Source organism: Microcebus murinus, chromosome 27, assembly GCF_040939455.1.
Source record: "Microcebus murinus isolate Inina chromosome 27, M.murinus_Inina_mat1.0, whole genome shotgun sequence".
NCBI lineage: Eukaryota > Metazoa > Chordata > Mammalia > Primates > Cheirogaleidae > Microcebus > Microcebus murinus.
Genome location: NC_134130.1, coordinates 4,335,672 through 4,350,169, shown reverse-complemented (window position 1 = coordinate 4,350,169; position 14,498 = coordinate 4,335,672). Strand labels below are relative to the sequence as shown.

General features: G+C 58.9%; 2 protein-coding genes across 3 annotated transcripts; one reads left to right on the top strand and one right to left on the bottom strand.

Annotated features, from left to right (window-relative positions):
- Positions 1-512: 512 nt before the first annotated feature.
- Positions 513-7,109, bottom strand: NDUFA11 (NADH:ubiquinone oxidoreductase subunit A11). Its single transcript, XM_012761642.3, has 4 exons — positions 6,893-7,109; positions 2,506-2,598; positions 2,119-2,241; positions 513-690 (listed from the first exon to the last, which is right to left on the bottom strand). Exons 1-4 carry the CDS (start codon positions 6,987-6,989, stop codon positions 578-580), a joined length of 426 nt encoding a protein of 141 aa, XP_012617096.1. The 5' UTR covers positions 6,990-7,109; the 3' UTR covers positions 513-577.
- Positions 7,110-8,508: 1,399 nt separating this feature from the next.
- Positions 8,509-12,112, top strand: VMAC (vimentin type intermediate filament associated coiled-coil protein). 2 transcript variants are annotated; one of them, XM_012761657.2, is made up of 2 exons: positions 8,509-8,733; positions 9,976-12,112. In XM_012761657.2, exons 1-2 carry the CDS (start codon positions 8,543-8,545, stop codon positions 10,292-10,294), a joined length of 510 nt encoding a protein of 169 aa, XP_012617111.1. In that variant the 5' UTR covers positions 8,509-8,542; the 3' UTR covers positions 10,295-12,112. The 2 variants fall into 2 exon arrangements, 1 of the variants encoding a protein (XP_012617111.1); XR_012915145.1 differs by having other exon boundaries at positions 8,643-8,772; positions 9,976-10,064.
- Positions 12,113-14,498: the final 2,386 nt, after the last annotated feature.

Genomic DNA, 14,498 nt, shown 5'->3' with positions numbered 1-14,498 from the left:
GGTCTTGTCCCGCTCTGCCCTGGGGACCTGCCGGATGGGGACGAGGCTCCTGGGCCGGCGTGTCCAGGACTCTCCGCTCCAATGCCCTGGAACCTGGAGATGCCGCCAGGCGTGTTTTCCACATGCTGGTGGCTTTGGGGGCAGGCCCAGAGAGGGGACGGCAGTGACCTGCAGAGGGACCATGGCTGGAGCTGAAGGAGGGGCTGTGGGTGGCAGGGCGCAGTCTCCATCACTGGCGGCCACTCGCAGGCCCCCGCCCTGGCCCGGGAACTGGTGTGGCGCCGTGACCAGGCTGCATCCTGGCCACCACCCCTCCTGGGCTCCTCTGGCCCCAGCCAGCCACACTCCCGGCTGGCAGGGCCAGGCTGGTGCCCTTGGCCAGGCGGCAGGCAGGCGCGTGTGGGACCTTATCTTATCTCCCTTCCTCGTTCCCTCCCGACCAGCCCTGAGCCTCCCACACTCCCCTCGCCCGCTGGCGTGTCCCTGCCGCCAAGCTCTCCGGGACGCTCACACACAGATACACACAGTTTATTTCTAGATGCATCCGGACCCGCCGAGGCCCTGGCGGACGGCAGACTCACACCTTGGGTCTCCCAAAAAACTCCCAGCCCTCCAGCTGGCCCATCTTGACCAGGGCGGCCGCTGTGCCCATGTACACGCAGGCGGCGGCGCCGATCCCGTAGTTGTGAGCTGCGAGAGTGGGGACAGGGTGTCAGGCATGGAGTGGGGGCCCCACACCCCAGCCCGAGGCCACCCTGGGAGCTGCACTGGGAATCCCAAGAGGACATCCCTTTTACTTCAGGAAGTCACTCAATCCTCCAACAAACGCAGGATGGGCACTAGACTCTGGAAATGGGGAAACTGAGGCACAGAGGGAGGCCTGAGCCCTGGTCCATGTGCGGCAGGAGTCCAGGCTGTCGGCTCCTCTCTCTGGTCGGGCACTGACCACCCGAGGTGAGAGGGACTCTGTACTGCCCCTGGCGCCGGGCTCGGGAAGGCGGGGCCCGGCCACGCAGCTGCCTGTGCTCTGTGAACCAGTGAGCACAGGGCTGCCCCCACTCGCCTTGGGTTTCCTGCCCTGGAGCCCCCGCCGGGGGAGGAAGGAGGCGTGTCCCATCTACCAGGACCCGCGGGGTCTCACTCCCATCGCAGACAGGGCAGGGCCGTCCCAGCCAGGGCCAGGCTGCGTGTCAAGCCCAGACCTCAAACTGCCCCCAACTACGGGCAGTTCCAGGCGGGAACCGGGCAGGGCCAGGGCATCAAGAGGTCCTCATGTGGCGGCACAGGGATGGGGCCTCTTCCCGGTGCCCGCGCTCTCTGCCTGGCTGCCATCTGCCACGGAGCACTCGAGACACGCCAGGCCTCTGTGGGCAACATGCAGGGGTCCTCCTGCCAGCCCCAAGGCTCTGAGGGCACGAGTCTCAGTGGACCAGGGACACAGGCAGCAGTGACCACGGAGCCTGTGCTCACGGGGAGCTGCCCCCTGAGCCAGAGGGGCTCCCCTGTGCCAAGGTGGCCCAGAACCTCCAGGACTGCCCCCTCTGCTGGCTGCGGGGAAAGCTACTTGCTCTCAATTGAGTCTGGGCCACTCAAGTCCCTCCCTGAGCCTCAGTTCCCACATCTGTAAAGTGGAGGTCGTGAGAGTAGCTCCCTGAAAGGCTCTGTGTGCCACCGGAGGACAGCAGTGCCAGGACCGGCACCTCCTCTCTGTACTCCCAGGCAAGGGGTGGGGATGGGCAGAGACCTATGTTCCCTGACGAGGTGTGAAGTGGGGAGGGCAGAGGGGGGAGAGGGGCTGGATCATACAGAGTGGTTGGGACACTGAGGCCATACTGACATCTGGGGGAAGACAGCTCCAGGCAGAGGGCACAGCCCGTGCAAAGGCCCTGGGGCAGAACCGCGCCTGACGTGCTGGAGGTGCGGCGAGGAGGCAGGTGTGGCTGGAGCAGAGTGAGGAGGGGAGGGAGGGAAGGGCGGGGAGGGGATGGGGCAGGTCGTGCAGGGCCTGGGTGTCAAGGAAGGCAGCGTCCCATGGGCCGGGCCCTGCTGGGCTCCTAGTCCGGGATGGCACCGAGAGGGCGGGGCCAGTGGGAGGAGGCGGGGCGGGCGCCCACTCACTGCGCGCTCCCAGGGTCAGGCCTCCAGCGCAGCCTCCGATGAAGTAGTTCAGGGGGTCGTCGGGCTTCTGGCGGACCTGGGCGCTGACGCAGGAGGCGAGGCCAAACATGGCTCCGATGGCGACTGCGGGACAGAGGCGGAGTGAGGGGTCACTGCCAGAAGCCTCTGGTCGGGACGGGACAGGGACCGACACCCGCCCGAGCGTCCTGCCCCGGCCCTGCAGCTGGCCTCCTGGGACCGCTCCCAGCCTGCCAGGTGTCCCTGGAAATGGAACATCTGACTCTCCTTGGTGGCTCAGACTGTGGACACTGGCCGGGAGCCATGGAACGTGCCCCGAGGGCCGGGACGGTGCCAGGAGAGCCCCCAGCCGCCCGCGCCGCGGCTCACCTGCAGTGAACGTGTAGCGCCCGGCCTTGGCCACGCCATCGAGGATGGTTTTCTCGGGCCTTAGCGAGAGGCTGTAGGCAGAGACCACCACGCCTGCGAGACAGAGAGGAGACTGCTCAGACCTGGCTGGGCGGCAGAGCGGGATGTGAAAAGGGGTGGGGGCCGCTCCAAAGCCAGGCGAGCCCTGACACCCCCTCGCCCCCAGCAGTCCCTGCCCTGCTCGGAGACACAGTTTCAGCTTGCCCAGTGCCGGCGCCTGCAGATCGCCTGCCAGGTCCCTGTCACCCGTGCTGACCCTCAGGTAGAGGACTGTCCGTGACCTGGCGGCGCCACCCACAGGCCCTGGCACCCGGGGCCCAGCTCCCATCAAAGGCTCCATTCTCCTGAGGAGCCCGGGGCCCCGCAGCCTAATCCCCCTTGGCTGTGGCGCTGCTTCTCCCTGGCTCTGCCCGGGCTGGTGACGCCTCCTCCTGCCACTGCTGAGCCCCCTCTGTGCGGCGGCTCAGCCCAGCCCGGCACGCACACCTGGCTGCTTGGCTGCGGCCCACGCCCGCCCCATCGGCCACTCTGCCCGCCGCCCTGCCCCTGACACTGGCTTTGTAGCACGAGGGGTCCAGGCAGGGGCGGGGCGGGGACCCAGTGCCAGATGGGTGGTGAGGACGGAGGTCCCATCCTGGCCCCCAGTAACGGACGGGCGGCCTAAGGCTGGCCCAGCCAGGGCTCCCCCAATCCTCCAGCTGACGCGGCTCCGGGCAGACACACACCCTCCCTCTCCCTACAGACCCCAACTCGGCCCAGCTGCTGGCAGCGAGCCCCTGAGGCCAGCACATCCCAGACAGAACAGACTGCCATGGACGGGTGACAGGGCAGCTCCGCCTCTCCTCCTCAGGGCCCCAGGGGACCTCAGAGAGGTCACCCATCACAGCTAGCCTGGAAGCCAGGCGGGTCTGGCCAAAGCCCACGCTCTGTCTTGGTCCCCCTGCTTCATAGATGCCCGGGACATCCTGGCGTGGCAGTGCCTCCCTCCTGCCCCCGGCCCCGGCTCTGATTCAGCTCACACTGGCCCTGTGGCTTAATCTTCAGAGCGACCCTGCAGAGTGCCAAGACTGCTCCCTCCCTGCACAGATGGGGAAACCAAGGCGCAGGGGTGTGGGGAAGAAAGCCGCTTTTCAGGTCTTGTTTTTCTGGACCCCACACCAGACCCTAGGATCCCCACTCAGAAAGGTGGATGGAGCTAAGTGCCAGGACGGGGGCTGGAGCAGGGCTGGGGCTGCCACACCCAGGCTAAGGGACTGGAGTCTGGTCCAGGGCTTTCCCCAAACCCTGCCACCTGCCCCCAGCCTAGCAGCCCCTATCCTCAGTCACACCTCAGCCCCCCACACACACACTCGCCCACCAGCTTTAAAGACTGTTTTTTTCCTTTTTTGGAGAAAGGGTCTTGCTCTGTCACCCAGGCCGGAGTGCAGTGGCACGATCATAGTTCACTGCAGCCTCCAACTCCTGGGCTTAAGTGATCCTCCCGCCCCGGCCTCCCCAGTAGCTGGGACTATAGATGCATGCCACCATGCCTGGCTAATTTTTCTGTCTTTTGCAGACATAGGGGGTCTCACTATGTTGCCCAGGCTGGTCTCAAACTCCTGGCCTCAAATGATCCTCCTGCCCCGGCCTCTCAAAGTAGCGGGATTACAGGCGTGAGCCACCTTGCTCTGCCTAAAGATTCTTATTCAGCAGGGATTCCTGCCCCACCTGGGACCTGATAAGTTTCAATCCAGGGCTGGGCCAGCCACCAGGGTCTTATAACCCTCTCCTCCCCGCCATGAGACTCAGTGATGGCTCTGAATCCCGTCATGGAGTGACCCCTGGGGAAAAACTTATTGATACCACCCCATACACCAACGATCCTGGCCAAGAGTCCCCCGGCTCACGGACCACCCTGATACAGAAAGTGCCCCCATCCCCATGTCCCCTCCTTGAACTGGGAGCGGATGACTTGGGACCCCCTTATCACCCCATAGTGGCCACGGACTCCCCCTCCCTGACTCTCCCCCACCAGCCATCCAACACGGTTACCCCCCCAACACCCCATCCCTCCAGGATCCCCCCAACATGCTCTAAGAGGCCCCTTTCCCCTGCTCCCCTACTGCCAGTTCCCTCTGAGCCTCCCACAGCGACCCTCCAGACAGTGCATGCCATTCATTTGTTCAGTTACCCACAAGGTGGCTCATTGGTTCACAAAATTCATTCATTCACTCAGTTACTGTGTGCCCACAAGATGCCTCCTCCATTCATTCATTCATTCATTCACTTATTCATTCCCAGTTATGGCATGCCCACAAGGTGCTGGGCTCTGCTGAGCAGTCTTCCTGCCGTCCAGGGTCCCATCTCAAGGAAGCCAGACATGAAACAAATTATCTCCCTCAGATGAGCAGCGAGGAGAGGCCCGGAATGAAGGGGGGTGGGGCAGCAAGGGGAGGACCCAGGAGCACATTCAGGCCAAGTCCTGTTCGCTGAGTGGAGTTGGCCAGTGAAAAGTTCGTGGACAGTGAGCAACACAGGCACAGAGGGTCACCCTGGAAGACCCCTGGGCACACTGGAGAGCTCACAGAAGCCCCTGACCACCCCCAAATCTGGAGCCCTCTGAGACTCCCCAACATGGCACCTCTGTCAAAGGTTCCTACCCCAGCCCCTCCAAGAGCCTCCAGAGAGCTCCCCGGGGACCCCATCCTGAGACAAGCTCGGTGTCCCCCAATGGCCTCCCGAGACCTCGCCTATGCTGTGTTCACACATGAGCACCCTCTCCCTCACAGACTCCAACAGTCACGGCTTTCTCAGTTTCAAAAAGCCCTAAACCAGCAGTCCCCGAACTTTTTGGCACTATGGACCAGTTTCATGGTAGACAACTGGCCCAGGGATTGGGGACCACAGCCCTAAACCATCACCTTTCAAAATTGCCCTGCAGGTGATTTCCTCCTGCTTTAACTTCCCCCGAAACACGACCATGACCCCCTAAAAAGTTCTGCCAGCTATTCCTTAATGTCAGTGTCTCCCTTTAAGAATCAGCCAGAATAAATTCCCCCTAGAGTGACCCCCCCAACCCTGCCCAGCCCCCCAAGGCTCTAAAAGTGCTCCCCACAGGCCTGCTGGACCCCAACACACACCTGAGGACTTCCCAAGCACTCCCCATTCAAGCTGACGCCACGTAACCCCATCCCCTGGGACTCCCCCTCCAGCCCTTTCTCCTGGAGACCCTCCATAAGGGACCCTGTGAGCACATTCCTTGCCCCAGAGACCTCTAGGGACAGGTCAGACTTGGATTTGCAGCCCAGCTCCAAATGACTCTGGGGCAGTGAATATACTTCTTCCACCCTGAGTTCCCACCTCTCTGAGAAATGGAAATATAAGAGTGGTCTGTCCACCCTAATCCAAATGCCTTCCAGTGGAGACTCAACTTTTGCCAGGACCTGTTTTGGAAGCTGGGGAGATGGAGGTGACTGAGAATTAAAGGAGACCATGTCTGTGAAACGCTCAGGCTGGAAGGGGCGAGAATCTGGGGACTCCCCTACAGGGGGGATGCCAGGGTTGTGCGTCCCCTCATGACCCCACAAGGCTACCCTTATAGGACCCCTCTTGTGGCCCCAATAAAAGTGTCAGATGTCCCCGACCACTTGTACTTTGACCCTAGAAAGACTTCAGTCTACCCTATAACTTTCTCAAGCTTCTCAGACCCCCTCAGGCATCCCAATAATGACCAATGACCCCCTGAATCTCAAAGTTACCCTGTTGGCAAGTCTCACGACCTCTAGCCCCTTCCACTCTGCTAGTGGCTCCATCTGCCCCACAGCTTCCCCTGTCACCAGGGCCAGAGCGTCACACAATCATAGGTCACTGCAGCCTCCAACTCCTGGGCTCAAGTGATCCTCCTGCCTCAGCTTTCCCAGTAGCTGGGACTACAGATGCCACCACCACGCCTGGCTAATTTTCCTATCTTTTGCAGAGATGGGGTCTCATTATGTAGCCCAGGCTGGTCTTGAACTCCTGGCCTCCAGTGATCCTCCCGCCTCGGCCTCCCAAAGTGCCGGCTACACCAATAATCCCTTCACATGTTCCCTCCATCCGATCACCCAGGGGCCGCTCCTGACGAACTCAGTGACCAGCTCGTCACATGCGACGCGACCTCCCGGTGCCCCCCATCCCTGCTGGACTCCCCCACAACAGGTCTATCGCACACAGGAGTCCCCATGGCTGCCCCAGACACCCCGATGATGACCACGTGTCACCCCGCGAGACCCAGCTCCCCATGATCCACTCGGACAGCCCCCAGTGACCCCATGACCTCCCTGCACCCTCCGCCCTCTGCCCTCCATCCTCGGGCCTGGCCAGCGCTTACCGCCTAAGCCGCCCATACTGGCGCTGATGAAGGCTTTGCGGTGGCAGTCGGTGCCCTCGGGGATGTCCCAGTACCGACGAGCGAGCGTCCGCGCCATGGTAGCTCACTCCACTAGGCACCGCACCGCGGACCGCACCGGCCCCACGCACCCAAGGGCAGCCGCTGCTGGCTCTCGCGAGGCTTCCGGGGCCGCGCGCGCAGCCTCCCGGGCTGACGGGCCGGCAACAAGCGCGCAACTTTATTGAGCGCCGCGGACACGGACACGTGTGCGCACGCGCCAGGGCGGGTCTGCAGTAAAACAACAGCTCGTGCACCACACCCCCCCGGCCGATTCTCCAAGGGGGAAACTGAGGCGGACCGCGATTACTGAACACAGGTTTAGGCCGGGCGCGGTGACTCACGCCTGTCATCCTAGCACTCTGGGAGGCCGAGGCGGGCGGATTGCTCGAGGTCAGGAGTTCGAAACCAGCATGAGCAAGAGCGAGACCCCGTCTCTACTATAAATAGAAAGAAATTAATTGGCCAACTAATATATATAGAAAAAATTAGCCGGGCATGGTGGCGCATGCCTGTAGTCCCAGCTACTCGGGAGGCTGAGGCAGGAGGATCGCTTGAGCCCCGGAGTTTGAGGTTGCTGTGAGCTAGGCTGATGCCACGGCACTCACTCTAGCCTGGGCAACAAAGTGAGACTCTGTCTCAGACAAACAAACAACAACAACAACAACAAAAGACAGGTTTAGCTAGTCCTAGCTCTAGGGGTCCTAGGTTAGGGATGGTCTGACTACCGCAGGTGGGGCCTCATAGAGGGACGAGTCTGTAACGGGTGCTGGACCCACACGCAGGCGCTGGCTAGGGCGCGAAGCAGGACTCCACTTGATAGGTTAGACGTAATTGTGGGGTGGGGCATGGTGGCGGCGTGGCCACTCCCAGCGCCAGAATCTGTTTGGGGCGTGGTCATGCCCTGTAACCAGCCTTTAAACCGGAGTCTGAACCGCGTGCGACTATTTTGGGGTGTGGCCAGGCCCAGAGGCGGGCCTTATCTGGAAAGTGACCAATCCTAGTGCTAGAACCTTAGCAGGACATGGCTTCGTCCAATCTGCGGCTTGCTCAAGCCCTGGGCTCGATCATGTACGTGTGCTCTTGGCTTGGGGGCGTGGCCAGCACCGGAGGCATAATCTGAAAGACATTTGACCAATCCCGGGCTGTATGAGTGTCTAAAGGGCGTGGCCGTGCCTGAGGCTGCCTTTGACCGGCAGCCGGTTCGGGGGCGTGGTCAGGTTTGTTGTTCTGTGGGATTCGGACCAATTCTGGTGTTTGGTTTTAGTAGGGCCGGCCCTGTCTCGAAGGTGTGACCAGTCTCATTTCCAGAGCCTGAGGTGGGCGAGCCACTGAAGGGGGTGGGGGCGTGGTCTGTCAAGACTTTGGCCAATCTTGGAGTTAGATCGGGCTCAGGGGCGGAGTTTCAAGATCTCTGAACCAGCGAGGGTGTGCGGGTTGGATGTGAGCTCGAGCCGGCCTGGGGGCGGAGTCCGGAGAGGTCCGCGGCCAATCGCGACTCGGTCCCAAGGGGCGGGGCCCGTCCGGGGGCGGGGCCTGTGCCGGTTCCGGGCGGCCCGGGGGCGTGGCTGGGCCTGGACCGCGGCTGGGGCCATGTCGGCGCCTCCCGCCCTGCAAATCCGGGAGGCGAACGCACACCTGGCGGCCGTGCACCGGCGCGCGGCGGAGCTGGAGGCGCGGCTGGACGCGGCCGAGCGCACGGTGCACGCCCAGGCCGAGCGCCTGGCCCGCCACGACCAGCTGCTGCGCGCCGCGCTGGACGAGCTGGGCCGCGCCAAGGACCGGTGAGGCCTGGGGCCGGCCAGGTGGACTTCTCCGAGGAGGTGGGCGGAGGCGGAGCCGAGATTGCAAAGCAAGAAGGGCAGGGGGAGCCGTGAGCACCCATGCGGAAGTTGGACTGTTGGTGGGATTGAAAAAAAAAAAAAAACACCAAAGAACTCGAATTGGTCATCAGTATGTAAAGTTGGGAGATGTGACACAAGTGTGGATCTCTAACTTGAGACAGGGTCCACTGTCCCACAGGCAGAATCAGCTGGTACTGAGGGGCGCAGGGACCACTGACTACTCAGTGCCCACCTGTCGTAGGCATTGGGAGCCAAAGCAGGTTCTTGAGCAGGGGGAGGCTGGAATCATACCAGCATTTTTGAAGAGTCCCTCTGGCAGCTGAGGATTGAAAAGGATGAGACAAGCACCCAGAGAGGAGGGAGGAGCTGGGGCCCAGGCGGGAAGTGATTGATTCAGAGCTAGTGGGATGCATTCATTCATCTTTATGGAGCATCTTCTTTGTGCCAGGCGCTGTGCCGCTACCGCAGCACATGGGTAGGACCTACACAGCCCTGCCCATAGGGAGTTCACAGTCCAGTGGGAGACAGACACATCACGGGGTGGTTACAACATGGGTAGTGAAGGGCTTTGAGGGAGGGGCGCACAGGGACCTGTGGGTCCTAAGGGGAGGTTTCCTGGAGGAGGAACAACAAACGGGAAGAGATGTTGGGCCAGACGGAACCGCAAGAAGAGTGAGGGGGAGTGAAGAGGGCTGTCTTAACTCAGGCTGCTAAAATGAGTGGCTTAAGCAACGGAGATTTATCTCCTACAGTTTTGGAGGCTGAAGTCTGGGAGCAGGGTACCAGCATGGTCAGGTTATTGTGAGAGCTCTCTTCATGGCTTGGGGGCTTCCACCTTCTGTGTCCTCATGTGCCAGGGAGAGCCAGCAAGTTCTTTGGTATCTCTTCTTATAAGGGTATTCATTGCATCATGGCGGCCCTGCCCTGATGAACTCATCTAACCCTAATTACCTCCCAAAGACCCCATCTCCAAATACCTTCCCATTGGGGATTAAGGCTTCAACATGAATTTAGGGGAGATACAAACATTGAATCCAATAATAAGGGAAGACCCCGAGGCAGTGGCAAGGAGTGTGGACTTTATCACAGAGGTTACGTGGAGCCTGGGGAGAGTCAGGAGCTGGGAGGAGCAGACCCTCTGATCCCCAGCACTGTAACCAGCCTGTCTTGCCTTCCCGCCAGCGAGATTGCCACTCTTCGGGAGCAGCTGCTGACCTCCGAGGCTACTGCCCACAGCCTGCAGGCCGCTGTGCACCAGAGGGACGAACTCATCAGGCAGTTGCAGCCCCGGGCCGAGCTGCTGCAGGACATCTGTCGCTGCCGGCTGCCCCTGGCCAGGCTGCTGTCCGCCCTGGCTGAGGCTGAGCGCCTGGGACCTCTGCCATCCAATGACCCCGGCCACCCACTCCCTGGTGGGCCTGGTCCACCCCTTGCCAACAGCACTGGGGAAGAGGGGGACAGGGACCAGCTCCAGCCTGCAGTGTTTGGGACCACAGTGTGAGCCTGGAGCACAGATTCCAGAATGGAGACAGAAGCCCACTGCTGTGGGTGTCTTCAGGGGTCACCAGTGTTCTGGAAGGGACCCTGTGGCAACTTATAATCCTGTCCAAACGTCAAAGCAAGCTGAAAAGTCAAAGTTTTCAAACAGGCCCACAGGCCAAATGCAGATGTTTAACCCAGACAGATTTTTTTTTTTAAGTTCCAATCAATCACCCTTGTTGAAAAACTGGCAATGCTTACACAAAAATCTGGCTTTCTGGCAAGATGGGGCATGCTTGCTTGGATCTGAGTCTAGGATACCCCTTGAGCCAGGGTGAGTTTCAACTGGTCCGTTGCTTCCCCTAGGTAATGTCTGGCCCCTGAAGCATCTGAGTTTGAGACCTCTCTCTCTCTCTGGTGGAGGCAGACAGTATCTAGTTGCACATTATTTCAACTGTTCTTGCCTTTTTCTTATTTCTCCTGAAGCAGCCCCCATCTCAGGGGTGAAGCTTTTCCTTACATCTGTATCCCGGACCAGATTTAGGAGTCTCCAGCCTTGTGCCATTTTACGCTGGTTAGATGAAGACAGATTTTTTTTTTTTTTGAGACAGAGTCTCGCTTTGTTGCCTAGGCTAGAGTGAGTGCCGTGGCGTCAGCCTAGCTCACAGCAACCTCAAACTCCTGGGCTCAAGCGATCCTCCTGCCTCAGCCTCCCAAGTGGCTGGGACTACAGGCATGTGCCACCATGCCCGGCTAATTTTTTCTATATATATTATTTGGCCAATTAATTTCTTTCTATTTATAGTAGAGACGGGGTCTCGCTCTTGCTCAGGCTGGTTTCGAACTCCTGACCTCGAGCAATTCGCCTGCCTCGGCCTCCCAGAGAGCTAGGATTACAGGTGTGAGCCACTGCGCCCGGCCGAAGACAGATTTTTAATCCTAGATCTGTTTTCCCTAACTCAGTCCTACCCTCAAACTTTAACCCAGAAGGAAGAGCAGGCAGGCGAGACAACCAGGCTGCCCAGGAAAACGCATGCACTCCGATGGATCCGTCCTGCCTCAGGGCCTTTGCACTGGCTGTTCCCTCTGCCTATTATAGAACGCTCTTCCTCTGCAACCTCACAATTGGTTCTTTGTCACCCAGGTTTTTGTTCAGATGGCATCTTCTCAGAGAGGCACTCCTCCCTCCCCACCCCTGCCATCACCCTATTTTATTTTATTTACGGAACCTCTTACCATCTTACCTCCAGAGTTAAAGCTCCGTGAGGGGAGGGATTTTTGTCGGTCTTGCTCCCTGTTTGTCACCAGTACCTGACACACTCCAGGAGGCCCCGCAGGAATAGGATGGGTCTGCCGACCCTGAAGGGAACCAGGGGCCCCCACCCCTGGGCCTAGCTTTTGTAGCAAGCAGCGATCTCATTTTTATACAGCCTAGAGAATCTATTTTTTAACTCAATATTTTCTACACTGTCCTTGGCCTTGATGTCCAGGACATCAGGGCGCTTTGCTTTTTGTCAAACCAAACCAGGGAAAGAACCCTTGTGCCTTCTATGCCCGGCCCAGTGGGCAGTCTGTTCCCCAGCCTCCTCACTCAGGGAATTGTCACGCCAGGAACTGGAACCGCCAAGGGGCAGAGCCCGTTGCAGCCCAGAAAGGTCGGTGGCCATCCCGGCCCTCAGGGTGGTGCCGCCTGCATGCCTGGCATCAAACAGTGACCCCTCAGTGCAGAAACAATGGCCCCATTTTCTCCTCTGGATGAATAAGGGGGCACTGTTTGTACAACGGGAAAGCAGGCTGGGGCCTGTCGGTGCTTAAGAATAAACCAGATGATTTCTTGGTCTTCTTCATCCTTTCTTCCTGGCAGGGGGCTGGAGGGGTGGCTCTCTGCGGCATTTGTGTCCAGGCTGGGGCCCCGCTGGACCTCGAGACACGAGGTATGGTCTAGGGCTGGGGACTGGTACCGGTGGGTGGCCTGTTAGGAACCCAGCCGCACGAGTGAGCGAAGCTTCACCTGTATTTATAGCTGCTCCCCATTGCTCGCGTCACTGCCTGAGCTCCACCTCCTCCCACATCGGCAGTGGAGTTAGAGAGGCCGGGCAAGGTGGCTCACGCTTATAATCCTAGCACTCTGGGAGGCCCAGGTGGGAGGACTGCTTGAGCTCAGGAGTTTGAGACCAGCCTGAGAACAAGAGCAAGACCCTGTCTCTACTAAAACTAGAAAAAAGGCCGGGTGTGGTAGCTCACACCTGTAATCCTAGCTCTATGGGAGGCCGAGGCGGGCGGATTGCTCGAGGTCAGGAGTTCAAAACCAGCCTGAGCAAGAGCGAGACCCCGTCTCTACTGTAAATAGAAAGAAATTAATTGGCCAAATAATATATATAGAAAAAATTAGCCGGGCATGGTGGCACATGCCTGTAGTCCCAGCCACTCGGGAGGCTGAGGCAGCAGGATTGCTTGAGCCCAGGAGTTTGAGGTTGCTGTGAGCTAGGCTGATGCCATGGCACTCACTCTAGCCTGGGCAACAAAGTGATACTCTGTCTCAAAAAAAAAAAAAAAGCTAGAAAAAAATTAGTCAGGTGTGGTGGTGGCACCTGTAGTCTCAGCTACTTAGGAGGCTGAGGCAGGAGTTTGAGGCCAGGAGTTTGAGGTTGCTGTGAGCTGGGCTGAGGCCACGGCACTGTAACCCGGGTGACAGAATGAAACTCTTGTCTCAAAAAAAAAAAAAAGATCCTCATAGGAGCGCAGACCCTACTATAAACCGCATGCGAGGGGTCTAGGTTGCGGCTTCTATGAGAATCTAATGCCTGATGATCCAAGGTGGAGCTGAGGCGGTGATGCTAGCGCTGGGGAGCGGCTGCAAATACAGATTGTCATTCGCAGAGAGGTTTGACTGCACAATAAATGTCACGCGCTTGAATCATCCCAAAACCATCCTCCCACCCCCCCCTCTGGGTCTGTGGAAAAACTGTCTTCTATGAAACTGGTCTCTGGTGCCAAAAAGTTTGGGGAGCGCTGGTCTAGGGAGCTCATGCCAGACACTCTAAACACGCAATTGTGTCTGATCTTTGCAGCCCCCCATGGACACGGGCATTGGCCCACTTTACAGTTGTGCAAAGTGAGGCCCGGAGAAGGGAAGGGAAATGGCCCTCCCCCTTCGGAGGGCCAGGGCCACTTCCAACTTTGGAGGAGGTTCTTGTTGAAATTCTTAACTCTTTTAAAAGTGAAGAGATGCCCAAACAGAGCTACAATAATGTGGTTATATTTTACATTTTTTCAATAGGAAAAAAAAAAGGATGCTTGTAACACTCATAAAAAAAAAAAAACACAATGAAGTATTTCTCTGCCTACTTGAATCATTCTAGACTGCAGGGAGGCATCAGAATTTTGGCAGTAAAATGTCACTGCGGTTTCTCCTAAAACTGTGTTCCACCAGCCCTGGTCAGAGTCACGGCACTGGGTGGCTTGTAACTTACAGATTGTTTTCTGAACTGCAAAGGCAACTTCCGACGACAGGACTGCACTGTGTCACCCCAGGCTTTGAAAAGCTCCGGTGATCCCTGGTGGGGGAGTCCTGTGCAGGTGGGGGTTCCCAAACCGGGCCCAGTTTTAAGTCCTGGGAAACCCGACCATCTCAGCTGGCAGTTAGGTCCAATGCCTCTGTCAAAGGCCTTCTGTGAGGTGGCCTTGGTCCCTCATGGTGTATGTCAGGGGTTAGGGCTGCTCCTTTGCTTGGTGCCACAGCCTCTGACTCACCCAACTTGTCATGAACGAGTCCCCCAAGCAATGCTTGAAGACCCACAACGACAAAAGTATTGTGACTGGCTGCTAAAGACTGCTAGGAACAGCTTTGTCGCTGTTATTGCCAAGACTCCAGATTTGCCATGCCTGGGCGCAGTTCTCAAGGGTTCTGAGGACCTCGCACTGGACGTGGGCCTGGGCAGGTGGTCTTGGGGTCCCAGGACCTGGGCCACCTCAAATCCTTTTGAATTCTGATTACTCAGCAATTCTGTGGGCCCTGGCTTTGGCTGAGATGTCCCATGAAGTCCAGAGAGGGGACAGGACCTGCTCTGGGTCACAAAGGAATCAGGCTCCGAGCCTCCCCCACGGCCTTGTCTCCACCCGGAACACTTCAGTCCCTGCAGGGCTGTGGCCTGCCCCTCCTCCCTGCCCGCCTGGGCGTGGCTCTGTCCCAGGCCTGGACACTGTAGGGCTGGGAGTAAGCTCCA